We start from the raw sequence: 26,807 nt of genomic DNA, 5'->3' as shown, positions 1-26,807 counted from the left end.
ATCGGACAGTTTTGGTTTATTATGCGCAGTAATTTCCTATGCTAACACTAAGGCGCATGTTAGCAAACATCATCTTAAAATCCGTACGTACATTGCGGATCGTGCGATAGGTATACCTTACCTACTTTTAAGAGTTTAAACCGCTAGATGAAATCGAGATTCTTCTTCAAACACCATATGCTCCATCCAACGGTATAAGACATATGATGTATCTAAGCATGTAAAGGGCTTGCATACACGGAAAGGACTTTCGCATTTACACGTCCCTCTCTCTCTCTCTTAGCTTCATTCCCTTTTCATGCAACTCTCTCGTATCGTCAGTTTCCTCTTTGCTTACTCTGCAAGTTTTCTTGATTGAGTTCTTTCCCGGTTTGCCCTAGCTCTCACTTTCCTTTTTCTATCGACATTTTTCGCAAGTGCTGTACATACGTGGTTTGTATTAATTGATATTTGTTTTGATTTTTCTGTTCTTGATGTTTTTTGATCGAAATGGTTTCGTGTGTAGTGTTTTTTTATTCGCCTTTGATTGAACTTGGAACTAGTATCAGAAGTTTCTGCCTACTCTATTTTTTCGGGGATGAGTTTTGTGCTTTTTTCAATGTGCATTACTGCAACTTCGCCGTTAACGTTATTATGATTGTTCGCTACTTTTTTTCTGTTTTTCTCTTCATACTATCTTTGAAACTCGAGAGCTCTTATTCACTCGAAAGTCGAAAGTAAAATACTGCTCTTTAAAGCCTTTTCTTGTGTTAAATTAGTGGTAGAAGATGTACTTCAGTGATTTTTCCCAAGTTGTTCGATATGTTGTGCTTTTTTATATGTTTTTGGGTTTTGTTCTTGTGCTATTTATCCTTTTGAAAATTTGCTTGTTGTCGTCTGTTTTATGTATTTTATTGTTAGGTTGACTTTTTGCGGAGTTCCTTATTGTCATGTCTTGAAATTTCTATACATGTTCCTTTAAGAATCTAAGTGTCTCATTTTTTTTTTTGATCAATATCTAAGTGTCTTATTTTACTACTAATGGTTGTTGTACTTCTCTGTTGATTTGAATGTCATACGGGGTCATGCGTTTTATTTTGATTTTGCAATTTACATGTTTCAGCTCTTTTTTTTTTTATCTCAAATGGTTTTCTTTTTCTGGTCTTTTCTCCTTGAGATTCTGGAGGTATTGGATTGACTAAAATTGAAGTTTCTATTCTTGTTAATAGCTTATGTCATTGCAAGCCTAATTCCTAGTAGTTCTTGTACCATTTTTGCAATTGTTGCAGTCTTTTTGTTTTTTGATCAGCTTAATTGTTGCAGTCTATGAACTTCGTTTTTCTAGGCCTTTCGCATTATTTGTTGGTAGCTCCGTATTTTCTAATCTTTCAGTGTAGGAAAAATCTCTTGCAGCATTCAATGAATCAATGACAAGATTTCTTTTCTTTTTCTTTTTTTTTTTGGTTACTTATTAGTCCTAGTTAAGTACGCCTGTTCTGGATTTTGTTGTCTTCCCCGCCTCTTATTGGTCTGCCCAAATGTGTCTACAGGTTTGGAGCACTAATACTCCGTAGAGAAAGAGTGTGGCAGAGGTGATGAGTTAGTTCTGGCATTAAGGTTTCTCTAGGTTTTGGACACGAAATGTCACGTAAAGGTCCTAACCCAAGAGTAGCTAAGGCCCTTAGTGCTATGGAAGCTCTAGGCATTTCTGAAGACACTGTAAGACCTGTCCTGAGAAATCTATTGAAATTGTATGAAAGAAAATGGGAACTTATTGAAGAAGAAAACTATAGAGCTCTTGCAGATGCTATATTTGAGTATGAGGAGACTCAGGTCATTTTGTTTTCCTTCTTTCAGATAATTTTACGCATTTTAGTTTTTTGTTTTACATTTCTTTCAATATGTTTGAACTTATTGGTCTCAACTATCAGGCAGCAGAAAGGACGATTAAGAGAGTTGAGAATATTGAAGTATGTAGTCTATTTCTTGTTACTCGCTTCACTGGTTTGGCTTGATTTTGAGTCCCTTATACACTCTTAATTGATGTTGCCCTTGACCTTGTTTAGCAGACAACTGATGATGTAAGGACAGAATATCTACTACATGATGACTCTGAACATCCACATAAAAGGCTGTGTTTGAGACGCCATGCATCATCTTCTATTGTTATCTCTGGCCTGGCACTAGGTGAAAATTCTTCCAGAAAGGCAAAATCAGGCACTGCTTCAGACCAATCTTGTTCTACACAGGAAAAAGAGGAGTCATCTCAAGGAGATGAAAGATCTGAATCCAAATATGTGTCACCTGAGACACATCTTAGGGACAGAAGAAAGGAACGTGCCTTGCCTCAACCTTGTCCTCAGCAGGAAGAGGCAGAAACATGCCCGCAATTTCTTAGGAACAGAAGAACTGAATCTGATGCTGTCACCCCTCGGATACATCATAGAGACAAAGGAAAAGAGCTTCTTTCAATTCAAATTTCCCCTAGGGAGAAAAGATCACTCTCTCTAGCAGTATGCTTAAAAGAGTCAAATATTGAGCCAGGAAATGTTCTTTTGCCCAAAGAAAAGCCTAATTCTCATTGTTATAATGCTTTAATGAAGCCGAAAAGTGAGCCATTCACTGATGAGTTGCCACAGTTTGAACTTCCACTTGCTATGATCTGCCCACCTGAGCAAGGTCTCATGAAAAATAAAGGTAGATCATCTCTCTACTTATATTAAATACCTTGTTGTTCAGTCAGGTTTGATGCAGGGATCCATAAGAAACTGAAAAGCAAATTATAAATAGACAAAAGAGTTGGGTTATGCTTGCACAATTAGCGTATCAGACTATAGACACTCATGCTAGAAGAAAAACTAGTGCAGTAGATGAGGAGAGCTGTCACAGTTTTGGTTGAAAACCTCGGAATGGATTCTAGCAAGCCACTGCTTCTTTTTCTTGGGTCTGCCTCTTTTTAGAGAATTCTAAGCGACAGATGAAAAGGTGACCATTTGAGGGACAACCAGACCTCCAACTCATTATATGAGCCAACTTTCTGATAACAAAAGATCAGACTACTCTTTTCATTCTATGCATTCCCCCTATATTTACATGGAGATGAGTGGATTGGGGACCATGCACCCAGAACATGCGCACACCACTAAATAACTACTAACTACCAACTCAACACTGAAACACAAAACTAACAATATAACATCTTACAGATCACATTGTCAGTTTTTTAGGATGGGGGTTGCATGCATGCTATAGTTGGTGGTTCCTTGTTGTCACGTGACAAGAGCACACTGCTATGACAAAAGCTTCTGTCATCAGACTATAGACACTGACATGCTAGACAAAAAAAACTAATGCACTGGATGAGGATAGCAAATGCTATAATAATAAGGTTCTGCTAATCTTACCTCCACCCAAGTAAAAAACACCCAAGTATGTGTGGCACAAAGTGTAAAGCCTTCTTCAACTAAGATGCCTGGATGCTATTATTTTGATTGTAGAAATGGTTTGAGTTTTTCTGCATGGGTAAGGCTGTGTACATCTGTCTCTCAGACCCTGCATTGGTGGGAGCCTTGTTCATTGAGCTGCCCCCCTTTTTTACATTTCCTCTACCATTTAGTAGAGGAACTGTAACATGACTATTCTTTCTAGTGTTTCATGATAAAGTATAAATGATTGATTTGTTTATTGTGCCATGTTGTCTTCATGGTTTTTAAGGCGTCTTGGTGATTCCAGGTAACAGTGTAACACCTAATTGTCTAGATGCCCCAATATGCATGGAATTTGAAAAAGAAGAAACCCATATTCTAAGTTGATTTCTATTTCTTTACTCCAACCAGCAAGTACGAAAATTGAATAATAGCAATGTTTTTTCCTAAATGATAAACAGTTTTGTAGTAAATCATCATATGCAAAAAGCAATAGCATGTTAAATCCATTAATTGCAATATTTCAAACAGACTATTACAACCTAAGTATTTAATAGAACTATTATATGCCAAAAACTGTTATTAGCTATTAAAGAAGTCTAATTTTTTACTAATAAAATATAGGATTAGAGATCAAAATAGAATAATGAAAGGAAAAACACAAATACTTACATACCAAGGGGCAGGTCCTTTGCTCTATTTAATAGAGAGTGAGAACAATTGTAGAAAAGAAAAAGGTTTAGGGCCCTCTCCTCTTTTTCCCTTCTTTCCTTCTCTCTCCTCAAAAGTCAAAACCCTAGGTGGGGGTACCTTTATAACTCAGAATTTAAGCTAGGTAACCCTCCACCCCAAAAAGTGCCATCTTCCTTGGCAAACAGCCTGACAGGGAGTTTGGATGGGCTTCCCATAGAGCGCACTCCACATGCACATCCAACCGTGCATTGGAAACATCTCCCGTACTTGTAATGGGGAGATGTTCCCAATGCAAGGTTGGATGTGCATGTGGGTTGCTCTGTGGGGAGCCCATCCAAACTCCCTCACAGGTATGGTTGCCTATTTATGTATAAGTTAAAAGTTTTGTTTTATCTATTAGAGGTGTAGCATTGCCTTGCAGCTAAACTGTTTGTTTTAGCCTTGACCATTTCTCCATTGTTGTTGTTATTAAAAGTAGTAAGCTTGTTGATTTCTCAAACCTTGCTGAATAAGTTGCATATATGCCTTATATTAATTTGATTGGAGAATAAGGCAATGCTTAATGGATTTTTAACTGGCTAGCTTTGTTTTTCACAGCTATCCCAGATCCAGTAAATAGGGGGAGTTATTCAGTTGGAGTTGGTTCTACCAAGGCAGATGGACGGGAACCTGTGTTGTCTAAAAACGTGGAAGAAAAAGGGAGAAATGATGGTGTTGGGAACATTGCATTCAAGTCTGGAAGTAATTTTGAGCCTCCAAACCTCCAGGAGGAATCTCTTGCTAATTTTGAGATTGCTTCATCACCCTTGGGAGAGGTCAAAATTTCTCTTAGCTATAGGTCTGACCTTGGACGGTCAGACTTTCACATGCCAAATCTAGATATGGTTCTAAAGATGGTGGAAGATAAATGTCGCAAATCTTATAGAATTGCTGAGCCTGATTTTTCTCTGATGAAGCTGATGAAGGAATTGTGTCTGTGCTTTTTGGAACAGGGTACTGATTCTTCTGGTGATAAACAAGAAAGATTAACTAATATGTTGCCAAAACTTGGTTCATTGCAAAATTCTGATAGTCGAAAAGGTTTTGGTTCCAAGTATAATAATCTGAGCAATTTCCACATGCCGGAAAGTTCTTCAAATGGATCTACAAATTTGCATTCTTCTATTAGGGTGCCTGTATCCCAAAAACCAAGGCTTCTAGGTTTGAATGGTCTAGAATCCTACTGGAATGTTGCATGGAGCTCTAGTGATAAAAGGAATAAGAAGAAAAAAGAGGTGAAAGGTCCAGAATCTTCAAATTCACGTAGTGTAGTGGTTGTTCAGCAACGGAAAATTTCCTTTGATGATGTAAAACCTCTTCATGATGTCAATGACATATCCAAAGGTGAAGAAAAAGTCAGAATTTCAGTAGCCAATGAGATCAGTGATGAGCAGTATCCACCAACTTTTTATTACATACCAAAGAACATAGTTTATCAACACGGGTATGTCAACTTCTCACTTGCTCGAATTGCAGATGAAGATTGTTGTTCAAGTTGTTTTGGGGATTGTTTGTCATCATCCATTCCTTGTGCATGTGCACGTGAAACTGGTGGAGAGTTTGCCTATAACCGGGAAGGCTTAGTTAAGAAGGAGTTTCTAGATGAGGTAATTTCTATGAATCGTGATCCTCAACAGCACCGTCTCTTTTATTGTAAGGACTGCCCCCTAGAGAGGTCCAAGAATGAGGATATACCCGACACTTGCAAGGGCCACCTAGTGAGGAGATTTATTAAAGAGTGCTGGAGTAAATGTGGCTGCAGTAAGCAATGTGGAAATCGAGTGGTGCAGCGTGGCATAACATGCAATTTACAGGTAAGGCTCTATCTGTGGGATCTTTCTTGCTGGATGCTAGTTCATTAGGAGTTGGATTTTGCTTTTCAATTCTTATATTAGAGCTTGAATTTAGGATTTTTTCTTAACATTATTTATATATTTGAACTTTTGAAACAATGATTTCTCTTCAGACCAGTGGTAGATATGATTTTTCAGAAGCTGGTTACAGAGCATTTTAGCTCTATATTTATGCTTATATATGTTCTGTTATTTACAATAATTCAATATTTTTGTATTCCAGGTTTTCTTGACATCTGAAGAGAAAGGTTGGGGTCTCCGAACCCTTAAGGGCCTTCCCAGAGGTGCTTTTGTATGTGAATATATTGGGGAAATATTGACAAACATGGAGCTATACGAGCGAAATACGCAAAGCACTCGGAACAAGAGACATACCTATCCAGTATTACTAGATGCTGATTGGGGTTCAGAAGGAGTATTAAAAGATGAAGAGGCCCTATGTTTAGATGCTACATATTATGGAAATGTTGCAAGATTTATTAATCATAGGTGATCCTTTATTACTTCATGAAAAAATCGAGGCAATGAGACAAATAATTCCTTTCCCTGTTTGTCACACACAGTCACATGCACAGCAGACACAAAAAACACAAAGAAAAGGAGGGTAACCAAATATGTTATTGAAGTATCCAAATACCTTGCTTTGAGTTGGATTAAAGATTTCTCATGCCAATTCCTTTTTCCATTTATACTTTGATATCCAACAATCAGAAGAAAAATATGTTTTGACATTCTGATATAGAATTGTTAGGAAAATCAAGATCCACTGTGGGAAGAAAATAGGATAGCATGCTTATCTTGAGAGCTGATAGGTTGGATCTCTTTAGAGACTGAAGGGTGGGTAGAGAGAATGTTCTGGTCACTCACCTACAGTTTGCAGATACAATAATATTTTGTGAGAGTGGGGACCCACACAAGGCTTGGAACTTGAGAAGGGTGACAAAATTGTTTGAGGTTATCTCTAAGATGAAAGTCAATTTTGGTAAGTGTTGTGTGGCGAGGTTAAATTTGCAGGAGTTATTGGAAGGTAGAGGAGGGGCTCTAGGATGTCCCATCTCTAACTGGCCTTTGAAGTATCTAGGCATGCTCTTAGGAGATAACTCTTGTGAAGGAAGATTTTGGAACCCAATTGTGGAAAACTGTGCGAAGAAATTGGCAGCGTGGAGGAAAATTATGTTTCACTCGGGGGTAGAATTGCGTTGAGCTGTTGATTAAGGCCACATTAGCAAACCCGATAGTCTATTTTCTCTCAGTGTTTAGGTTGCTTCAAAGGGAGGTGTTGAGATTAGAAAAGATCATGAGAGATTTCTTGTGGGAGCCTAGTGAAGGAAGAAAGGACCATTTGGTTAGGTGGGAATTAGTGTTCAGGAAAGTGGAGGAGGGGGGTTTGGGTATAGGAAACCTAAGGAAGAAAAACATGTCTTTGCTAAGTGATTGTGGAGGTGGCCTCTTGAGAAGGAGAGGCTCTAGCACAAGGTTGTAGGAAGTATCCATGGTTGTGCAGATAATGGTTGCGATGCTGGTGTATCTGAGTGGGCCACCTTGAACTCTCCGTGGAAGGCTATAAATGAGGTTCTCCCCCACTTTTTGAGCCTCATCAGGTATGCCGTTTGCTCTGGTGAAAAGGTTCTATTCCAGGAAGACATCTGGATTGGCATTTCTATCTTTAAAAATGAACTCATTCAAAGCTTGTTGTCCCTTTCTCATTCTTTGGGTTTTAATTGGAACTTGGGTTTTAGGAGAGACCTGAGGGATTTAGAGATTGATTGTGTGGCCTTGCTTCTCAAGACTCTTGAACCTATTTGCTTGGACCCTTCTAAACCTGATGCGCATGTTTGGACCCCCAACTCATTGGGTTCTTTCTCTTGTGCCTCCTTTTCTTCCTTGTGCTCTATGTCTAACCCCCACTTGTCTTTTTGTAAGGAAATTTGCTCTAGACCAATTCCTCCTAAAGTGAGGGCTTTTCGTTGGGAAGTGTCTCTTGGAAAGTTAAACACCTTGGACAACTTGCAAAAGAGAAGACCTGGTCTTAGTATTTCCCCAAACTGGTGTATACTTTGCAAAACTAATGGAGAAAGCTGTTACCATTTACTAATCTCGCCCCTTTGTTGGTCTCTGGGAAAAGATTTTTGGTTGTAGGTGGACTGAGCCTTCACAGATTAGTAGCCTCTTTGACCCTACAACTTTCAGATGGCCTAAGCGGAGAGGTAAGATTATGTGGCGATGTGTTAGGGCGGCTCTATTATGGACAGTTTGGGAGGAAAGAAATGCTAGAATATTCAATGATAAGGAGAGAGATAAGGTTACGGTTTGGGAGTGTCTACTCAACAGGGCTATAAAGTGGATTAAAGCCTCTGACTTCTATCGCATTACTCCTTTGATGTCTTAGGTCCCATTGGAGTAGGGAATGCTGTGAATGCGGAACTCCTTGCAGTCTTACAAGGAGTGGAGATTGCTACAGAGTTGGGCTTTGGCAGATTACTAGTTGAAGGTGACTCTAAACTGGTAATTAGGTGGCTAAGGGAACCAGATAAAGCGTCTTGGCCATTTAGGGGGGCTTTGTGAAGAGTAAAATGGCTAACCACAAGCATTGAAGTAAGGTTTCCTTGGGAAAGAAGATCGGCCAATGGGGTCGCTGATTGCTTAGCTAAGCATGGCGTACACAAGAATCAGTTATTTTGGGCACAGTTGTAATTTGCTTTTTACTCATTGAGGTTGCAACTTGTGCCTCTGTGGTTGTAGTTTCCACCTTGTGCCTTTCTTTTGTTTCTCTTTAATTTCAATAAAATTCATATCTTATCAAAAAAATAGGATAGTTTTATAGTGTCTTTGGTAGGGTTTTTAGGGCTGATAGGAGTGAGTTTCTATAATACCAGCCTGAAATTAGGATGGCTTTGATTCTATTTCTAATGCAACTTTCGTGGTTCAACTTAAAGGTGAAGTAAGTTGGTGTTATTGGTTATGGTGATTAATATAATGATCATAGATTATGGAATGTGTAGTGAGGGCTGGTAAGGTGATTCAAGGATGGTTGTTGTTTGGCTCATCTTGGATTCATGGGCATTAAAGTGAGAGAAACACTATAGTTGATTAGGGAATTGCGGACAACATTTATTTGGACCCCAAGATCAGGCAATAGTTCAGTTGATGAATTATCTATGCAATGGGTATATAGAAGAGTTCTGTATTGGGGAGGGGGGTGGGTCATCACCCATGATGTCGAATGTTTGAAAATGTGATGGGTAGCTGGGCCTATCCTATCATTTAAAAAGGTCTACTTAGTGCACACTTTTTTTTTTGATCAATAACACTTTCATTAATTCATCAATAGAAGATTTACAATAGGAAGACAAACACACTTATCTTCCAAGAGCAACAAAGAACCTCAAGAAAAGGAAAAAAAGAAAGAGAAAAGAAAGAAAACACACTAAAGTTACAGTTTGGCCCAAAAAAGTGAATCCCTTTCTGCCCCTTGTTTAGCTAAACCGTCAGCTAGGGAATTAGCTGATCTTTTAACCCAACGTATCTTAACTTCCATCTCCCGCACCAACCACTTGAATTTCCTCCTCTCATTATTGTACTTCCATAAGCCATTGTGATCTTTAATCAGCCACCCTATCACCACCTCTAAATCCCCTTCAATTAAGAGTTTCCTGATGTTCAACTCCTTAGCTTTTTGGACTCCTTCCATAACTGCAAAGATCTCAGCTCTAAGGGAGTCACCCACTCCAATTGGGCCTGAGAACATGGCAGAAATGACCCCATTTTCATCCCTAAAAACACCCCCAATTTTCGATTGTCCCGGATTTCCCCTGCTACACCCATCAAAGTTTAGTTTCACGAATCCACTAGGTGGAGGGGTCCAAGCCACACTCATTACTGACTTAGTTTGTGTGCAACTTGCAATTTCACCCCACTTCTTCAACATGTCATCCACAGTGTAATCTGTGAAAAGCTCCAAAGATTTCAGCCACTGTATTGCCCTAATATGAATGATAGCCCTCAGATCTGCTGCTCCTCTCTGAGCTTCTGAGAATATCCTGGAGTTTCTTTCTTCCCAAAGTGTCCAACATACTGCAACCCTTAGTCCTCTCCACAGTCCTTTCCCTTTTTATCCGCCACCTGAAAAAAGAAGGGAAAAAAGGCCTTGCAAGTCTGATGGGGGGTTCCAACTACAACCAAATAGGGACAAAGCCCATTCCCAAATTGACCTCGCAAAGTGGCAAGACACCAGAAGGTGAAAACCAGTCTCTCCATCCGCTTTACAAAGAACACACCACTAAGGTGACAAACAAGTATTGGATCTCTTCTTTTGGAGTAAATCACCAGTGTTGATTCTTTCCAGATAGGCTTCCCAACAAAAACTACCAACCCTAGGAGGTATTGCTCTGCACCAAACCTCATCAACGGGAAAAGGAGGGAAGGTAGGACTGGTGGACTGACTTAAGACTTTGAAGAAAGAAGCACAAGTAAAAATGCCATTGGGAGAAGGTGTCCAAATTCTAGAATCCGCCCTAGTGGGGTCTAAGACAACGTTATCAAGAATTGCAATAAGGCTCAAAATAATGTCAAAGTCTGAGTCTCTCAAATCCCTTCTTAGACCCAAGTTCCACCCAATCCCAGAAAAGGAAGAGGACGGGGTGGTAAAAGACGAGATTGACTCATTTTTCAAATCAGAAAGAGCAAACAAAGAAGGAAACTGATCCTTTAGAGGGGCACTCCCCACCCAGGTTTGTTCCCAAAATTTTATGGAGTTACCGAAATTCAAATCATACCTGATATTAGGGGAGAAAACTGGTAGTAGGTCATGAATGGCTTTCCAAGGAGAATTGCTTGTGGTCCTAGTTCTGATTCCAGCGTCCCATCCATTATGCTCCAACCCATGAATACTTGCCACTATTCTAGCCCAAAGCTTCTCCTTCTCCAAGGGGAATCTCCACAACCACTTTCCCAACAGAGTCATCTCCTAATATTCCCAAGCCCCAAGCCACCGCATGTCTTACTCCTACAGACTATCTCCTAGCTCACTTTATGATCTCTCTTTTCCTCTCTCGGTTCCCACAGGAAATCTCTCATTAACTTCTCCAATCTATTAGCGACCTTCACTGGGATTTTAAACACCGACAGGAAAAAGATAGGTAAATTAGCAAGCGTGGCCTTAATAAGAGTAATTCTCCCACCAAGAGAGAGGTAGTTCTTTTTCCATGACACCAGTCTTTTTTTGAACCTTTCCACCACCGGGTTCCAAAAGCTCTCTCTCATGGGATTATCCCCTAAAGGAAACCCTAAGTAGTTCAAAGGCCAACCTGAGACTTCACACCCCAACACTTCAGCACTCTCCTTGATCTCTCCCTCTTCCAAATTCACCCCCACAACACAACTTTTCCCAAGGTTAACTTTCAAGTTGGATATTTGCTCAAACAGTTGTATCACCGACTTCAAATTCCTAATAAAGCTCACATTACCGCCTTAACAAAACAGAATCGTGTTGTTAGCAAACTGCAAGTGAGTAAGAGGGGTTTCCGCCCTCCCAACTCTCCAGTCTCTAATGAGCCCCCTAGAATCTGCTCTGTGAATCAATTTCCCCAAATCCTCCGCAATTAGAATGAATAAGAAAGGATAAAGGGGGTCTCCTTGTCTTATACCCCTACTGGCTGGAAAGAAGTCTACCATTGTCCCATTCACCAGCATTGGGTAATGACAATTCCGGACACAACCCTTGATCCACTTACACCATCTAGCCCTGAACCCAAATTTAGTCAAAACTTTCCTCAAAAATTCCCAGTCCACCAAGTCATAAGCCTTTTCCAAGTCCAACTTACAAACCACTCCCTTCTTCTTATCCCTCTTAAAATTCTCCACACTCTCATTAGCAATTAAAATCTGATTAGTAATTTGTCTTCCATTCACAAAAGCTCCTTGGTAGTGTGCAATGATATCTGGCAAAACCTTCTTCAGCCTCAAAGACAACACTTTTGCAATGATCTTATACAAGCTATTAACCAAGCTAATTGGCCTAAAATCCTTCGGGTGGGAAGCATATTTCTTTTTTGGAATTAAGGCTATAAATGTGGAGTTCACACCCGGATTGACAATTCCTCTTCTGTAAAACTCCTCAAATACCTGCAAAAGATCATCTTTCAAAATGTCCCAATAGTCCTGATAAAAAGCCATTGTGTACCCATCCGGCCCTGGGGCTTTTGTTCTATCCATAGAAAATACAGCCTTCTGGATCTCTTATAAACTAAAGCTTCTCTCCAACCTTCTCCTGTTCTCCACCCCTACATCTGGCCAATCCAATCCTTCTACCCACACCCTTCTACACACAGGCCTTCTTAGGATAGATTTGAAGTGCTCCACACAAGCCCTGGCAATCTCCTCTTGATGCACTAGCTCAACTCCATCTACTACCAATTTGGAGATCAGGTTCTTCCTTCTCCTGCCTTCTGCTAGAGAGTGGAAAAACCTAGTGTTTCTGTCCCTCTCTTGCACCCATTTACACCGAGATTTTTGCCTCCAGCTAATTTCCTCCTTGTGCAGGCAGTCCTCTAACTGTCTTCTTAAATCTCTCCTGAGCTCAATGTCTTCCTCTCCAAGTTCTCCCCTTTCTTCTTTAGAGTCAAGGCTTTCAATCTTATCCAACAGATCTCCCTTTCTTTTTTCTATCATCCCAAACTCCACCAAATTCCACTTGATTTTTGCTTTCAAAAATTGAAGTTTCTTATATAATTTCATCCCCTCCCATTCCACCAATGGGTTACACTCATACCACCTCTCCCTCACTTTGTTGTTAAACCCTGGGTGGAGTAACCACATATTTTCAAATCTAAAGGGGGTAGGACCTCCACGCCTTCTTTCCTCCTTACATAACACTGTGGGCCGTTGATCGGAGGTCACCCTTGGAAGAGCTCTAGAAGCCAAGGTTCCCCAATGAACTTCCCAATCCAGAGAGAACAGGAATCTATCCAATTTAGAGCAAATGGGTCTAGATTGGAGATTTGACCAAGTAAATGTCTTATGGGCTAGGGGGATCTCTTTAAACTCAAAGTCATCCACAAAGCTGTTAAACTTTCTCATGCTTTTTGTCACCCTCTGGTTAACCTTATTGGATTCCTCCGAGAATCTAATCACATTGAAGTCTCCACCCATGCACCAGGGCCCATCCCACAACCCTCTAACATCCACCAATTCCTCCCACAACTCCTTTCTCTTTCTGTAGTCATTCGGTCCGTAAACATTTGTGAGAACCCACGTAAAATCACCCTCAAGTTGCTTAAACTTCACGGAAACTGAGAACCTTCCGATCAACTCCTCCAGGCCTTCAACCACATCCCTCTTCCACATTGTTACAATCCCCCCGGATGCACCCCAAGAGGGAGCAGGCACCCAACTGATCCCCCTGGCTTTCCAAACACTCCGTGCCCAATTGTTATTAAACTCCATTCTCTTAGACTCTTGCAACAACACGATGTCTGGGTCAAACCGTTTTATTACATCTTTTATTGTCGCTCTCTTCCTTGCACTCCCAATTCCCCTCACATTCCAACTAAGGATCTTCATTCCACTTCTTATTTAAACCCCTTGCCACCTTTAACTACTTTCTCCCTTTCCTCCTATCTCCTTTTACCCCAAGATTGTTGTCTCCTACATTTCTCTTCAATCTCTCTACTTCACTCAATCTCCTCTTCTTTGTTATGATCTGCATCTTCCTCTTCTGTAATCTTTCTTTCAACACATTCAAATCTTCCAACCTACAACCCAACTTCTCTATAAATTCAGCTAGCAAGTCTTCTCTCACCGAGTCCTCCATCCCTACCCTTCCTACAGAAACCCCTCCATCTCTGCCCATCTGCCCGTTCTTCCTCTCCCCTGGTCCCACCTTTGTTCTTTCCTCTCCATCCAACCTCCCTCTCCTATTACTTCCCTCCTTCCCTGTTCCTTTCCCTCCATCTCTACTCTCAAACCCCCCTCTCCACTAGCCCCTCCCCTCTTCCTTCCTCCCCTTCCCTCCTCCAAATCAATTTTCCTTCCACTTAAACACTTTTTCAATGATTTCCCACACTTTTTCACTCCTAAACCTTCCTTCCCTCACCTTCCCACTTTCCTTCATCCCCTTTTCCCCCTCCTCGGAGAGCCCGCCTTCTAGCATGACTGCATATTCATGGGCTACAGGACATGGGACAGAAACGGAATCTGGAACCAAAGACAGAGGAGACACACTAGTAGCAGAAACCGAATTCACTGGGTTACTTGGGATTGGTGGACAGGCTAGAAAAGGATTGCTCCCGGCCTCCCTCTCATGTTCCAGAGGTTGGTAAACATCTGTCTCCCTTAGTTGGTTGGGAAGTACTTCTGTCCTTTGGCCAACCTAGTGATCTTTCCCCTCTACCCCTGGTTCACCCCTAGATGGTGTGTTCCTGCTCAGCTTCCTGTTCTCCTGGTTTACCCCTTCTGATAATCCTTGCACACTCTGTAATCTTGGAAATGAGTTGACCCGATTGCAACCTACACCCTGAAATAAGCTAGCAATATTCCACCCATCCACGTCACCACCAGCACAACTACCTTCGTCGTTTACACTGCCCACTCTAGTACCATCAGCAGAAAGGTCCTTCGCTTCTTCATCTCCTTCACTGCACTGCGCCCATCCTTCATCCTTCTCTTCCCTTTCTTCAGTTCTGTCCCTATAGAATCTTCGATTCGGCCTTTCTGAGGAGCGTCACAGTTGGCTATGCTCCTCCAAACATCGCCGGGAAACCCACTGCAACACCGGTTTCTTCTCCAGCTTCTGCCGCTGTGCACAAGCCCCCCCCCCCCCCCCCCCCCCCCTTTCTCACGACTTAGGACGATGATAGACCATTAGCACTGTCTATCAGCGCCCCAAGAGAAGCCCCTTTGCCCCGACCCACGTGACGATTTAAGTTATCACGTGGGTTCTTCAAATGGATCCCCCTTTCGGTGTTATGCCCACCTGACCCGCCCGCGTGACCTTTAACGGCTCAGACCAACCCTTTCGGCTCCCCAACCCACCCTGCCCTTTCGCCACGTCAGCAAAGGAAGAGAATCTCGCCATTAAGTTGCTTAATTCAAACCTATTTGAAAAATTTTCCTTAAAGGGATTTCTTGTCATTTGGTTTCCCCCAACCGGCTCAGTAACCCCAAAAAAACCTTTCATCTGCTCCACCTTTTCGACTCCCAACATACGCCCTCCACGTGTCCACCACCCCGCCAGTTCATCATCTTCTACCTTAGGAACACCTCCCCACCACGACCATTCAACTTCAGAGGCCACCCACACCTTGTACCAGGCATCATCCGAGCATATTTCAATGACCCTCGGCAAGTTCTCGTGCCTTACACTAGCAACCTGTAGCTCCACGACACCCAGAAAATCGTTTATCAGCTTTCATCAAGATGCCTCCCAGACAATGCGCGATGTGTTCAAGAACAGAGTTCCGCCAGAGGTGAAATGGAAGGCCTACAAGCTTCAGCCGGACACAACCATCTTGGACTTCGTCTTCATTGCATAATGGACTCCAGTTCTGAACCTGTATCAGAACTCCATCCACCACTACTGCTTTAAAACTTAGCTCCTGGTCGCCTACATCAAGCACAGCTTTCGTCTCTGCAAAAGGGAACAACATAGCTTCCCTCCCAGATCCTAACTCCCCTGCCACTGTACACAGAACCCTTCTCCAGTCTGTCACTCCTCTATTGGCCACTAACACCCTTCTTTTCTTCCACTCATCCTTCCCTGCTCCTACCAATAATCTTCGAAGACTAGACGTGCAAGCAACCACCACTTCAGTTGGAGTGCCTTGCAGTTCTACGCTCCCAGAGGAACTAAACGAAACTGCCCCTTCCTGAGCTTTTTTACCCTGATCTTTGGAAATTTGACCAGTTCTCTTCACCCCCTCTGCTCTCTTCACTTCCAAGGCTACAAGAAAAGACTGTAGCACCTTCACAAAGTCCATCCACCCTTTCCGTAGCCTCCCTTCTGGCACACACAGTAGTTGCTTTCCACTTGTTCCAAAAAACTCCACCACAGAGATAAACCATCCCTTTCTGTTTCTTTTCAATTCTGTTACATATTTCTTACCTGGTACAGCCAATGAATTTGTCCATCCAATCACCTTACCAGAGTTGATAGCCCCATCTATGAAACCTTTCAACCAGACTAAGACTTCCTTTGACACCAACACAGTCGCCCTGTTATTCTCTCTGATTTTCAAAACATCCTCACCTTTGATCCTTTCCTCTTCGAACTTGAAAGTCTTGGCTTCGATCGACACCTCAGACCTCCACCTTCCTACTACTCTGAACCTGCCCTCGTCCATGAACCTGTCCCTCGCACCTCTTCTGTCCCCGTTACACTTGTTTATATCTATTGGAGCTACTCCTAGAATGATTTCATTTCTTATCCTATCCTTTCTAATTTTTCCACTCATAAACCCTCCTGGATTCTACTTAGTGCACACTTTACGGTAAAGCATTATTTTTTAGACATTAATAAAGTTTCTAGTTACCAAAAAATGTATTGGGAGTTGACTAACATGTAAGATGATTTTATCAAGAAAGCAATAAGGGGTAGGCTGGACTATACAATAAAGTATGGAGAATTTCAACACTTCCTAATTGGATTAGAAATTCAACTATTGGTGTGGTTGAAGCACTCAAATATGAAGAGACATGTGATAGATCCAAAAGAAAGAATGAGAAAGGGAAGCATAAATGCTTTTGGTTTTATTAATATACTGAAAACTTAAGCTATGAGGATAAAAACCAGGTGATAGTCCTATATTTGTATACTTGTACTGTGTGGAGGTGAGAGTTGATAAAGTCTACAACTGCTATATATGGGGTTAAAATGTATAGTGGGCAATGGTCAAACAATCAGGTTCTGGAAGAACGTGTGAGGACAGACCTCTAAAGACCTATTCTCTGCCCTGTTTGAGGTGGCTATAGACAGGGAGGCATGTATGGCTGACTATTACAGTATTACCAAGTGCAAAATGCTATTATTGGAATCCCATTTTTAGGAAAGCCAGAATGATTGGAGGTGACCTCAATGATGGATTTGTTATAGAAACTTTACTCAGATTATAATTGATAGGTCTAGGAGAAATTTGGCCAATTCTTTGTTAGCTCCTTCTAGTTTGGATAGATAAATGGAGTATGATTTCCCTAGTAATAGAGTTTGGTGTGCAGTTGTGCCATCTAAAGTTGTTTTTTTTTTGTTTAGTTGGCCATCTTGGACACAATTCTAACTAGACAACCTTGTTTGAAGAGGGATGCAAGTTGTTAACACAAATTGCTTTGTGATGAAAATTTGGAGATTGTCAACCATTTGCTTCTACATTATAGCCTTTTTTACAGTTAGAGGTTGCCTCCTTGCCTCAAATGCAAAATTTTTTGAAGGGTTGGGATTTGAGGGGTTAGAGTTTAAGTTTTGTTGGCATATGGGCTGGCACAACCCACAAATTTGGGTCGGGTTGGGCCTAGTGGTTTAGTCCCACAAGCTAACACAACTCGTATATAGCCATTGGGTCCGAAATGATGAAAAATTTTGGGTGGCCCAAAATGATAAAAAATGCCCCCTACAGCTATAAATAACTAATTTGTGGGGGCATTTGTGTATTTAGCCTTAGGGGGCAAAAATGACTTAAATGCCCCCTAACAACTATAAACAACTACTTTGAGGGGCATCTTGGTCACGTGATAATTAAATGACTTAAATGCCTCCTACAACTAGTTTAGAGGAGTGATGGTGGATTTTGGCATTTCCGTGGAAGGTTTTGCGATGGTGCAAGTGTAAGGAGGAGCGATTAAGGTGTTCGTTGTAGAGGATAGGATTTAGGAGCATGAAATCTTCCTTCACAGATGCGTGGTGCTTCACTTCTCAGGTGGCTGCCCAATTGATGAAGAGATCAAATGACAGTAGTCTCTTATGTGGCGGAACATGCAAAAGCCATCCATGAGAAGGCTTAAAGAAAACAAATGGCTTATCATTTTGCTTCGGAGGAGGAAGCACGTGGAGCCTTGCATTTATGAAGTCCTTGTTTTAATGGCTTGCACTTATCCTTGTCACGATGGTCCCTGGTTGGCTGCTCGGATAGGCTGAGTAGTGGCTTTGGCAAGTGGTGAATCCAAATCTTCTGGATTCCGCTTTTAGCTTGATGTTTGACAGTCTTCAAGGATATCGACGATGTTGTTGGTGGTTTTATATTTGTGGATTCGAACAAACCTTGCTTGGAGGAACCTTGATGCTCTTCGCCTGCTTGTTTGGAGTAGGGTAGCGTGAGATATCCCCAAAACTATAGAGCTTGTAGTGGGGTGTTCGGTACCTCCGGATTGCCATCAAGGGCATTGAGTCCCCGGTTGATCGTCAACATTGGAGCTGCACCATGTGCAACTGGGTCTTGTAGACCTATGTTTTGTTTCACTTTACCAGAATTGAACGACCTCCAACTAAACCTCCGTTTCTTGACCTGGGGCTCCCAGTGGGGGCAATGGCGGATCTCCTCTTATCATTGGGGACCCTTCTAATTCCGTATGGTTGAGGCGTCGAAGAAGGCAAAGAAGAAAGAAGAAGTTGCATTCACCGTCCCGTGTTGTTAGTGAAGAGGGTGGGGGGGGGAGATTCTAGCGATCCCATTGTCGGTGGAAGATAGGGCAATGTCCTCCCCTTAGTATCATGTGATGATGGGAGGGAATCTTGTTTTGGTGCCATCACCAGTAGGGTTGCCGTTAGATATCGTGCCGTTGGGTGTTTTTCTTCTGAAACACAGATGCTCAATACAATCGGTTCCAACCCCTCTTCACTCATCTCAGTGGGCAGGCATTTCAAATTTCAAAGTCATTGTTTTTTTTTTTTTTTCAATTAGACTAGGAATACTAAATGGTGGCTGGTTTACTGCTTTGGGCCCGATCCCACCCTTACGGGTCAACTTGTTCACTCGCTCTTTTCTGGCTAATGGCCAAGAACTTTGTTTGGGCCTGCCGCGGAGTGGTTTGAAGCCCATGTGCTCTATGAAGTCCCAAGGTTTAGTCCCCTTGAAGTTCATTTGGCAGCGGTTCAAGTCGATTATTGATCCCCCTTTTTGTGGTAGAGGCAATCTTTTTGGGAAGTAGCTAGGCACGGAAGCTTTCTCGGACCAAGTTGAGCCTTTCTCTCTTGTTAATTAGTTGTATGATTCTCCTTCTAATGTGCATGAGGGGGAGCCTAGCTCTGCACCGGCTGAATTAGTGGATCAGGTGGATAAAGCGTTTTGTCTCGAAAAGTTCCTCAGGGGTGTCCTATCTAACTGAGCAGGATTCTCAAGTCAAGGGCTGGTCTATTTCTAAGCTCATTGGCGAAGCGAAGGCCAATCCACCTCTATCTAATCTGCACACTAGGTTGGCTGTAGAGTCAGAGACATAGAATACTTGGTCCGGCTATTCTGTTGATCCAATAGTGTTTCCTCTTGGGAGCAAGAAGTCCAAGCTATAGACAAACCTTTATGATTTGACAGTTGTAGATCCTCCTTCCCAAGGGGCATGTAGCTTTAGGGGGAGGGGTGGGAGTGGCAGAGGTAAGGGTATTGCAAGTCGCTAGAGGGGTGGCTTTCCCCTTTTTTCATGGTTTGCTTTTTCCCTACTTAGGTCTAGTTTAGCTTTTTTGGGGGCGGTTGAGCTCTTTTTTGGGGAGTCGACTAGGCTTTATGGGCTTTGCCTTGTTGCTTAGGTCCTTGTGGCTCTTGGGGTTGCTGTTTTTGCCTTTTTGGTCGCTTGTAAACTTGTTTATTTTCCTGGCTTTTTAATAAAATTCACCTTACCATTTTCAAGAAAAAAAAAAGAAAAAAACTCCCAACTCTTATAAATACCTTTACCCTAGCTCATTTTCATCACAACAACAATCAATCTCTCTCATACTCATATTTTCTTACTCTTTAATTCTCAACCTTTTTCAAGTTTCAATAAGGAGGAGGCTTGCTCAAGTGTCTCTGCAATTTGTGAGGCTCAAAAGCTTCATTTATTGAAATCAAGTTGGGATACCGGACTGATAGAGCGGGTAAGATGTAACTAATTTATTAAAATGGTCAGGTCTTCCCAAACACCCTCTTCCTATGGCTTCGATGAGGCCTAGTCCCAATATGATAGCATTGATGTTGGTGCTATAGTTACTGCTAATGATGCTATTCTTGGTGGATCTAGGGGTGGCAAGAGAAAATTTAATGAAATATGGGCTTGCTTTATCGTAGAAGAAGTTGAAGGAAAGGGCATTTCCCAAACACCCTCTTCCTATGGCTTCGATGAGGCCTAGTCCCAATATGATAGCATTGATGTTGGTGCTATAGTTACTGCTAATGAAGCTATTCTTGGTGGATCTAGGGGTGGCAAGAGAAAATTTAATGAAATATGGGCTTGCTTTATTGTAGAAGAAGTTGAAGGAAAGGGCATGAGAGCTGCCTGCAAAAAATGCACAAGTGATTTTAGTTACCAAAGCAATGTTGGCATTGGACATTTAGAAAGACACATGGAGAAACACATGAAGAAAAACAATGATCCAAATCAAACACAAATGCACAAACATCTGTTTTTTTGGTAATTTTCAATATTCTCATGAAAAAATGTGACAAGAACTAGCTAAATATATTATACATACTGAACAACCAATTGCACAAACATCTGTTTTTCTTTTGGTAAATTTCAATATTATCATGAAAAAAGGAGACAAGAACTAGCTAAATATATTATACATGCTGAACAACCATTTCTATGTTTTTAAAGATATAGGGCTTGTAAAATTTTTACAAACATTTGTAAATCCTACTTTTAATTTCTACTCTTTCAACTCTTCTAAAATTTCACGTACTTCAGATATTTGGACTTCTAAATATAGTGTTAGTTATATTTGTGTCACTTGGCATTTAATTGGTGAATCATTGCTTTTACAAAAAAAGAATTTTAAGTTTTTCAAAACTTGAATGGCCACATTTTGGCTCAGCTATTGCAAATAGTATTTTAAATACTATACATATTTATGGTATTTAAAATAACACTTTTTCTATTAGTTTTGGTAATGCTAATGATAGTGATGTTGCTGTAAATATTTTAAAATCTCATTGAAAACCTATTTTAAATGTAAAATTGTTTCGTATTTCGTATAAGATGTTCATGTCACATGTTAAATTTATGTGTTCAAGATGGTTTGAACATTATTTCGCCACATATTACAGATATTAATAAATGTATTTTGTTTGTTAGATCTTCTGGTTCAAGAAAACATGATTTTAAAAACTTTTATTCTCAATATGGAAAAGCACATAAAAGATTTATGTTAGATGCTCAAATTGTTGGAATTCCACCTTTTTTTTGTTGGAAGTTTGCATCTCATATAGGGAAATTCTTAACATGTTTTACAATGACAGAATGCCAGTGGTGCTATAAGTGAGGATAATTGGAATATTGCCATTTTTATAAAAGAAGTTTTCCAACATTTTTATGATGCTACCAATATTTTTCAGGTGTTTATTACCCAACTTCATGTACATTACTACGTAATTAATTATATGTAACTAGTGATTATTTTTTAAAATATAGAAATGATGACAATTTTAAAAATATTATTGAAATAATGGAACATAAAATTAAAGGAGAAACATTTTCCCAATATTTTGGGGGAGTATTTCTCCTTTATATTGTTTTTTTTTTATGAATGCCTTTATATTGTTTATTTGCAATATTAGACCCTATGATTAAAACAAGCTGGTGTTGATATTTTACTTGATTCTTTCTGCACCTAAGATCTTTCATTTAACAGTTCTGTAAATAATGGTAGACTAGATCTTTAAAGACAAGACCCCAAAATCTCACTACATCTTTTGGCTATCTAGGCTGTCGGAAGATCTTCGTAAAAAGACTTAACAAACAACACCATATGACCATAATTTTTATTTGTAGAGTAATATTACAAACTTCCTCTCATTTGAGGAATTAGATAATTTTGATATTTTTGCTTGGTGGAAAGGACATGAACAAAATTATCCCGTCTTTGCCACTGTGTCACGTTATCTACTAACTCCTTCGGTGGCCACTGTAGCATCAGAGTCTTGTTTTATTGCAGGTAATGGGGTATTAGATGAAGAGGGAAGCCACATGCAAATGAAACTCTGTAGGTGTTCATATACCTCAGCGATTGGTTAGGTGTAGAGGATAGACTACAAGATTGAGGACATGACACCTCATTTGATGGGTCATTGGAAGATGGCAGATCAGGGAGGTGGTGGAACAGTGGGGCCAATATTCAATAATTGTACAAACTTTTAATATTATTGTAAATTTTGATTTACAATTTTATTTGTAAGTCATGTGTGATTTATTTTCTAATTCTATTGCAAATTTTTGTTCTCAATTTTATTATACTATATTATTCTTATTCCATTGTATTTTTTTAATTTCATTGCAAGTTTCATTAAAATAAATATGAAATAAAAATGTAAGATTTTTTTTTTCAATTTGTTGTCTATCTTGTATTCCCTTGGAAAAGCGTGAGTTGCTGCCTGCCCCAAAATAAAAACAAATTGAACAGATTAAAAGCAAATTACAGCTGAGCCCAGTATAAAATATCCCTATTGTACCTTGTTTTGCAAGAAGATCAGCCAAAGAATTACGTATCAAAAAAAAAAAAAAGATCAGCCAAAGAATTTATTGATCTCCTAACCCAGTGTACTCTTACATTCATACTCCTTGTATACCATTTATATTTCTTGATTTCATCTCTAGAACACCGAAGGACAGAATCCAGATCTTTCAGCCATCCCACCATCAACTTAGAATCTCCTTCTACTATCAAATTTACCAAGCTAAGTTGGTGAACAATCTGGATCCCTTGCATTGCAACAGAATACAGATTTTGCAGCCATCCCACCATCACCTTAGAATCTCCTTCTACTATTAAATTTACCAAGCTAAGTTGGTTAGCAATCTGGATCCCTTGCATTGCAGCAAGCAGTTCAGCCGTAATAAAATATCCTTCCCCCACCGGTCTTGAGAAAAGTGCCAGGATATTCCCATCCTTGTCTTGAACCACCCCTCCTACACCAGACTGGCCTGGAGTTCCTTGACTGCTTCCATCAAAATTCAATTTTAAGTAATCTTCTAGAGGCGGTGTCGAAGCTAGATGTGTTCTATCCTTCTGAGAATTGATTGGCCACTGCCCTCCAATTTCTCCAAATATTATCAAAGGAAAACTGGTGAAAACAGTCCTCAGTTTTTAACCAATATATCACCTATGGCTGCAACTTGGGCCAGGTTAGCCCGAACCCAACCCTAACCCAACTTGAAAAAGTCAGGTTGGGTTGGGTCAGGTTGATGCGCGGGTTAGGGTTAGGGTTGAAATTTATGAACCCGACCGATCCTAACCCAACCCGAACCCGAATCCAACTCTATAGTACATATCATGTATAAATATATGTTATTATATATGATCATACATTGATTTGTTTAGATGCATGATAGTTGTATAGCCACTACCACATAATAACATTTATTTCATTTAAGATAATTCCTTCACTTAATCCTAATTGGAAATACTAAAACCTTGATAACATATTTTATGTTTTCTGAATATTTTATTCTTTATCTCCTCTCTATTGTTTGCCACTCATAGCTTGCTGCCCATCAAAGATCTATTATAACTCATCATAATATACTATAGTCATTTCAAACACTTTTTTCTGAATTTTGTACTTAAAGAACCAATAAAAACATCAACAAACAAATACTAATAAAACATAGGATTGATATATGTAATGAAAGTTGAGTTAAGATCTAAGACTAAGAAGTTCTACAAGATTTTAAGGGATGGGAAGAAGGTTGGGTTGGGCCCAACCCGAAGTTGACTTTCGGTTGGGTTGGGTGGGGTTAGGGTTGAAGGAATTTAGTTAGGGTTAGGGTTAGGGTTAGGGTTGGGTAGGTTGGGTTGGGATAGGGTTAGGGTTGGGGTTTTGGAACTTAGGGTTGGGCTAGGGTTGGCCTCAACCCGACCTAACCTGGCCCGACTTGCAGCCCTAATATCACCCTAGTCATCACACACTCCTTGATTTCTTGTATACTTATCTTCTTTTCCTGAAAAATTCTTGTATTCTTGTTAAGTTATTTTTTTTTTTAAATTTTCATTATTTTTCAATTTTCTTTCAATTTTTAATTTTTCTTAGGTATAAAAACGTGCCTGCCTGGGCTGGATCCAGGCTCCCCTCCTTACATTTTCATGCCATGCTGGCATGGCCTGTTATGGTGCGGTTGGCACGAAAATGTAGGCCATGCCAGCCCAGCATGGCCCACATTACACCTATAGTTTGAGTAAACAAGGGAAAGTAGCATGGAGGGTACTTGCAGATGTGTTTTAGTCATTATAGATGGGAACACTTGGATTTTTGACAACAAAGCAAGTATAGAGGTAATGGATAAAAAAAATTATGGGGTAGATGTTCTCTTGGTTGGTGAACTGCAAGTTGTTTAGAGGAAGAAATACCAACTCCTTTTATGATTTTGACCCTTTTGGTAGATATTCTTGGACTGATTCCGTAGTGTAAAGTGAATAACTTTGTTTTTTTTTTTCCTTCCCTGTGTATACCAACCTGTTTTATAGGGTTTTCTTAATTCGTTTTGCATTCTAAGATCATTGAAATACTTTACCTTTCTAAAAAAACTGAGGGTGAAAAGGAGAGTGGGCCACCTTGTCTCAACCCTTCTTGGTTGGAAAGTATCTTTGACTACTTTATTGAACAAAAAATTGAGCATAGTTATCAAGGCGACTAGGCGACAAGGTGGCCTTGGAGGCTCGCCTCGCCTAATCGCTAAGCAGTTTTGTACATTGTGTAATAAAATACTTTTATATTCTTAAGTTTTTTAGATTATAATTATAAAACAGACATCATTAAACTAAAATATTCATTTTGTGTGTTTATATACTAATTTCTTTTTTTTTATTTTCTTATTTGTTAGGGTTTAATCAAGACATACATTGCTAAATGCTGTATTGAATTCTCAATGACTTCAAAACCTGAACCAATAGACAAGGAAGAAGTTAAAATTTTTCTAATCAACACATTTTCTTCTTCCACTTCTTCATGCACCTTTTCTTTTCTTTTCTCCTTTTCCTGTAGTACAAATAGGGGTTCAACCCCTATATGTTTGGGATTTTCTCTTCTTTCTTTTATTTTTTTTCATGAATATGATGATTTTCTATACTTTATCATGAAGTTTATACTTTTCTTATGAAAATTATGGATAATTATTAAGGTATATGGTTATGGAACCTAAGGAACTACCCTAGGATGTATGTTTTTTACTTAAAAAAATTCCATTGCCTAGGCAACTAGCCTACTCTTGCCATTGCTTGCTCAAGAAATTGCTAATCTATTAAATCATAAGCCTTCTTCATGTTTTTCTTACATACCAAAACCCTTCTCCTAGTCCTCTTTACCGCCTCTAACATTCATTGACTATTAAGATCTGGTTTGAGATTTGGTTATATTGCAAAAATCCACCTAGGAGTCATCTATTGCATTATATTTTTTCCTGATCCATGTCATTTTTTGGATCTAGTTTCTAGGAGGGTGATGGAGGGTGGTTGACTGGTCATTTGGTGAATAGGATATATCTTTTCAATGTTTCCCCTACATTTACCCATCACCAGAGTAGTTGTTTTGGTCATGCTAGGTCTCTTGTGTACGGATTGGATAATGTTTTGGCATAGTCAACTAGGCCGTTTGATTTTTTGTTAATTTTTTTTGTTAACTTCCTTGTTTCCTTAGTTATTTAAGTCTATTCAAGTCTCATGTCTATAATGTAGAAGTTGTCGATTGGCTAAACAATGTAGGAACTATTCTAGTCTAAGTAATCGAAGTGTTTTGCCCTTTGATTTTGTGCAGTTGCCATTAGAAGAAAAACAGTCCTTGAGAATAGAGGACTGTTTAGGATAGATGCAGAAATCAAAAGAAAACAGCAGAAAATACTTCTTCTAAGGAAGAGAAGATGAAGAAGAAGATGGTGGCAATAAGGGTTCAGAGAAAGAGAGTTTCGAAACTTAATCTCTCCTCTTACTCCCTAACACTGTTTTATTAAGTTAAACTTGAATAATTTACAAAGAGGCCCTTAGTTGGGCCAGGAATTAAAAGAACATAACATAGAAAGAATGGGCCCAGAATAAGGCCCACTACAGAAAAGAATATAAACATATGAAAGGATAGACAACCTATGGCCCATTCGGCCCATCTTCTCTACACTCCCCCTTAAGCTGAGCATAAATGTCAATCATGCCAAGCTTGCCAGTATCATGCTGAAGTTTTGCCTTGGGAATGCCCTTGGTGAGAAAATCTGCTAGCTGTCCTTCAGAGGTGATGAAAGGAAGACATACTTCACCCGAAGCCACTCTTTCTCGAATGAAGTGTCTATCAACTTCAATATGTTTAGTTCTGTCATGTTGCACTGGGTTATGAGCAATGTTGATGGCGGCCTGATTATCACAGTATAACATCATTGGTTTGTCATGCTCAATCCCCAGTTCCTCCATCAATGATTTTAACCTCAATAGTTCAGAAACTCCATGTGCCATGGCTCTGTATTCTGCTTCTGCTGAAGATAGAGCAACAACAGATTGTTTCTTGCTTCTCCAAGAAACAATATTACCAGCCACCAAGCTGCAATACCCAGAAGTAGATCTTCTGTCATCAATGTTTCCAGCCCAGTCAGCATCAGTATAGGCTTCAAGTTTCATATGACCATGCTTGGCAAACAAAATTCCCTTTCCTAGGGAGCCCTTCAAATAACAAAG

The 26,807-nt window shown here is 40.1% G+C and overlaps 1 protein-coding gene across 11 annotated transcripts in view; it reads left to right on the top strand.

The window, feature by feature from the left end:
* The first annotated feature begins 237 nt into the window (after positions 1-237).
* The window catches only part of LOC104600961 (putative inactive histone-lysine N-methyltransferase SUVR2), a 63,503-nt gene continuing 36,933 nt past the window's right edge, over positions 238-26,807 (top strand). For 3 of the 11 annotated variants that reach the window (XR_016084022.1, XM_088901093.1, XM_010264133.3), the window contains exons 1-6: positions 281-432; positions 1,530-1,812; positions 1,911-1,949; positions 2,046-2,676; positions 4,695-5,950; positions 6,213-6,478. Coding sequence is in view for 8 of the 11 variants with exons in the window: in XM_088901093.1 (XP_088757219.1) it covers positions 1,621-1,812; positions 1,911-1,949; positions 2,046-2,676; positions 4,695-5,950; positions 6,213-6,478 (2,384 nt within the window). In the remaining 3 variants the exon portion in view is untranslated. The other 8 variants (XR_735802.3, XM_088901094.1, XR_016084023.1 and 5 more) reach the window with 8 other exon arrangements.

The sequence above is a fragment of the Nelumbo nucifera genome, chromosome 3 (genome assembly GCF_055504915.1).
Source record: "Nelumbo nucifera cultivar China Antique chromosome 3, China Antique-T2T, whole genome shotgun sequence".
NCBI lineage: Eukaryota > Viridiplantae > Streptophyta > Magnoliopsida > Proteales > Nelumbonaceae > Nelumbo > Nelumbo nucifera.
This window is presented reverse-complemented; position numbering and strand designations above follow the sequence as displayed.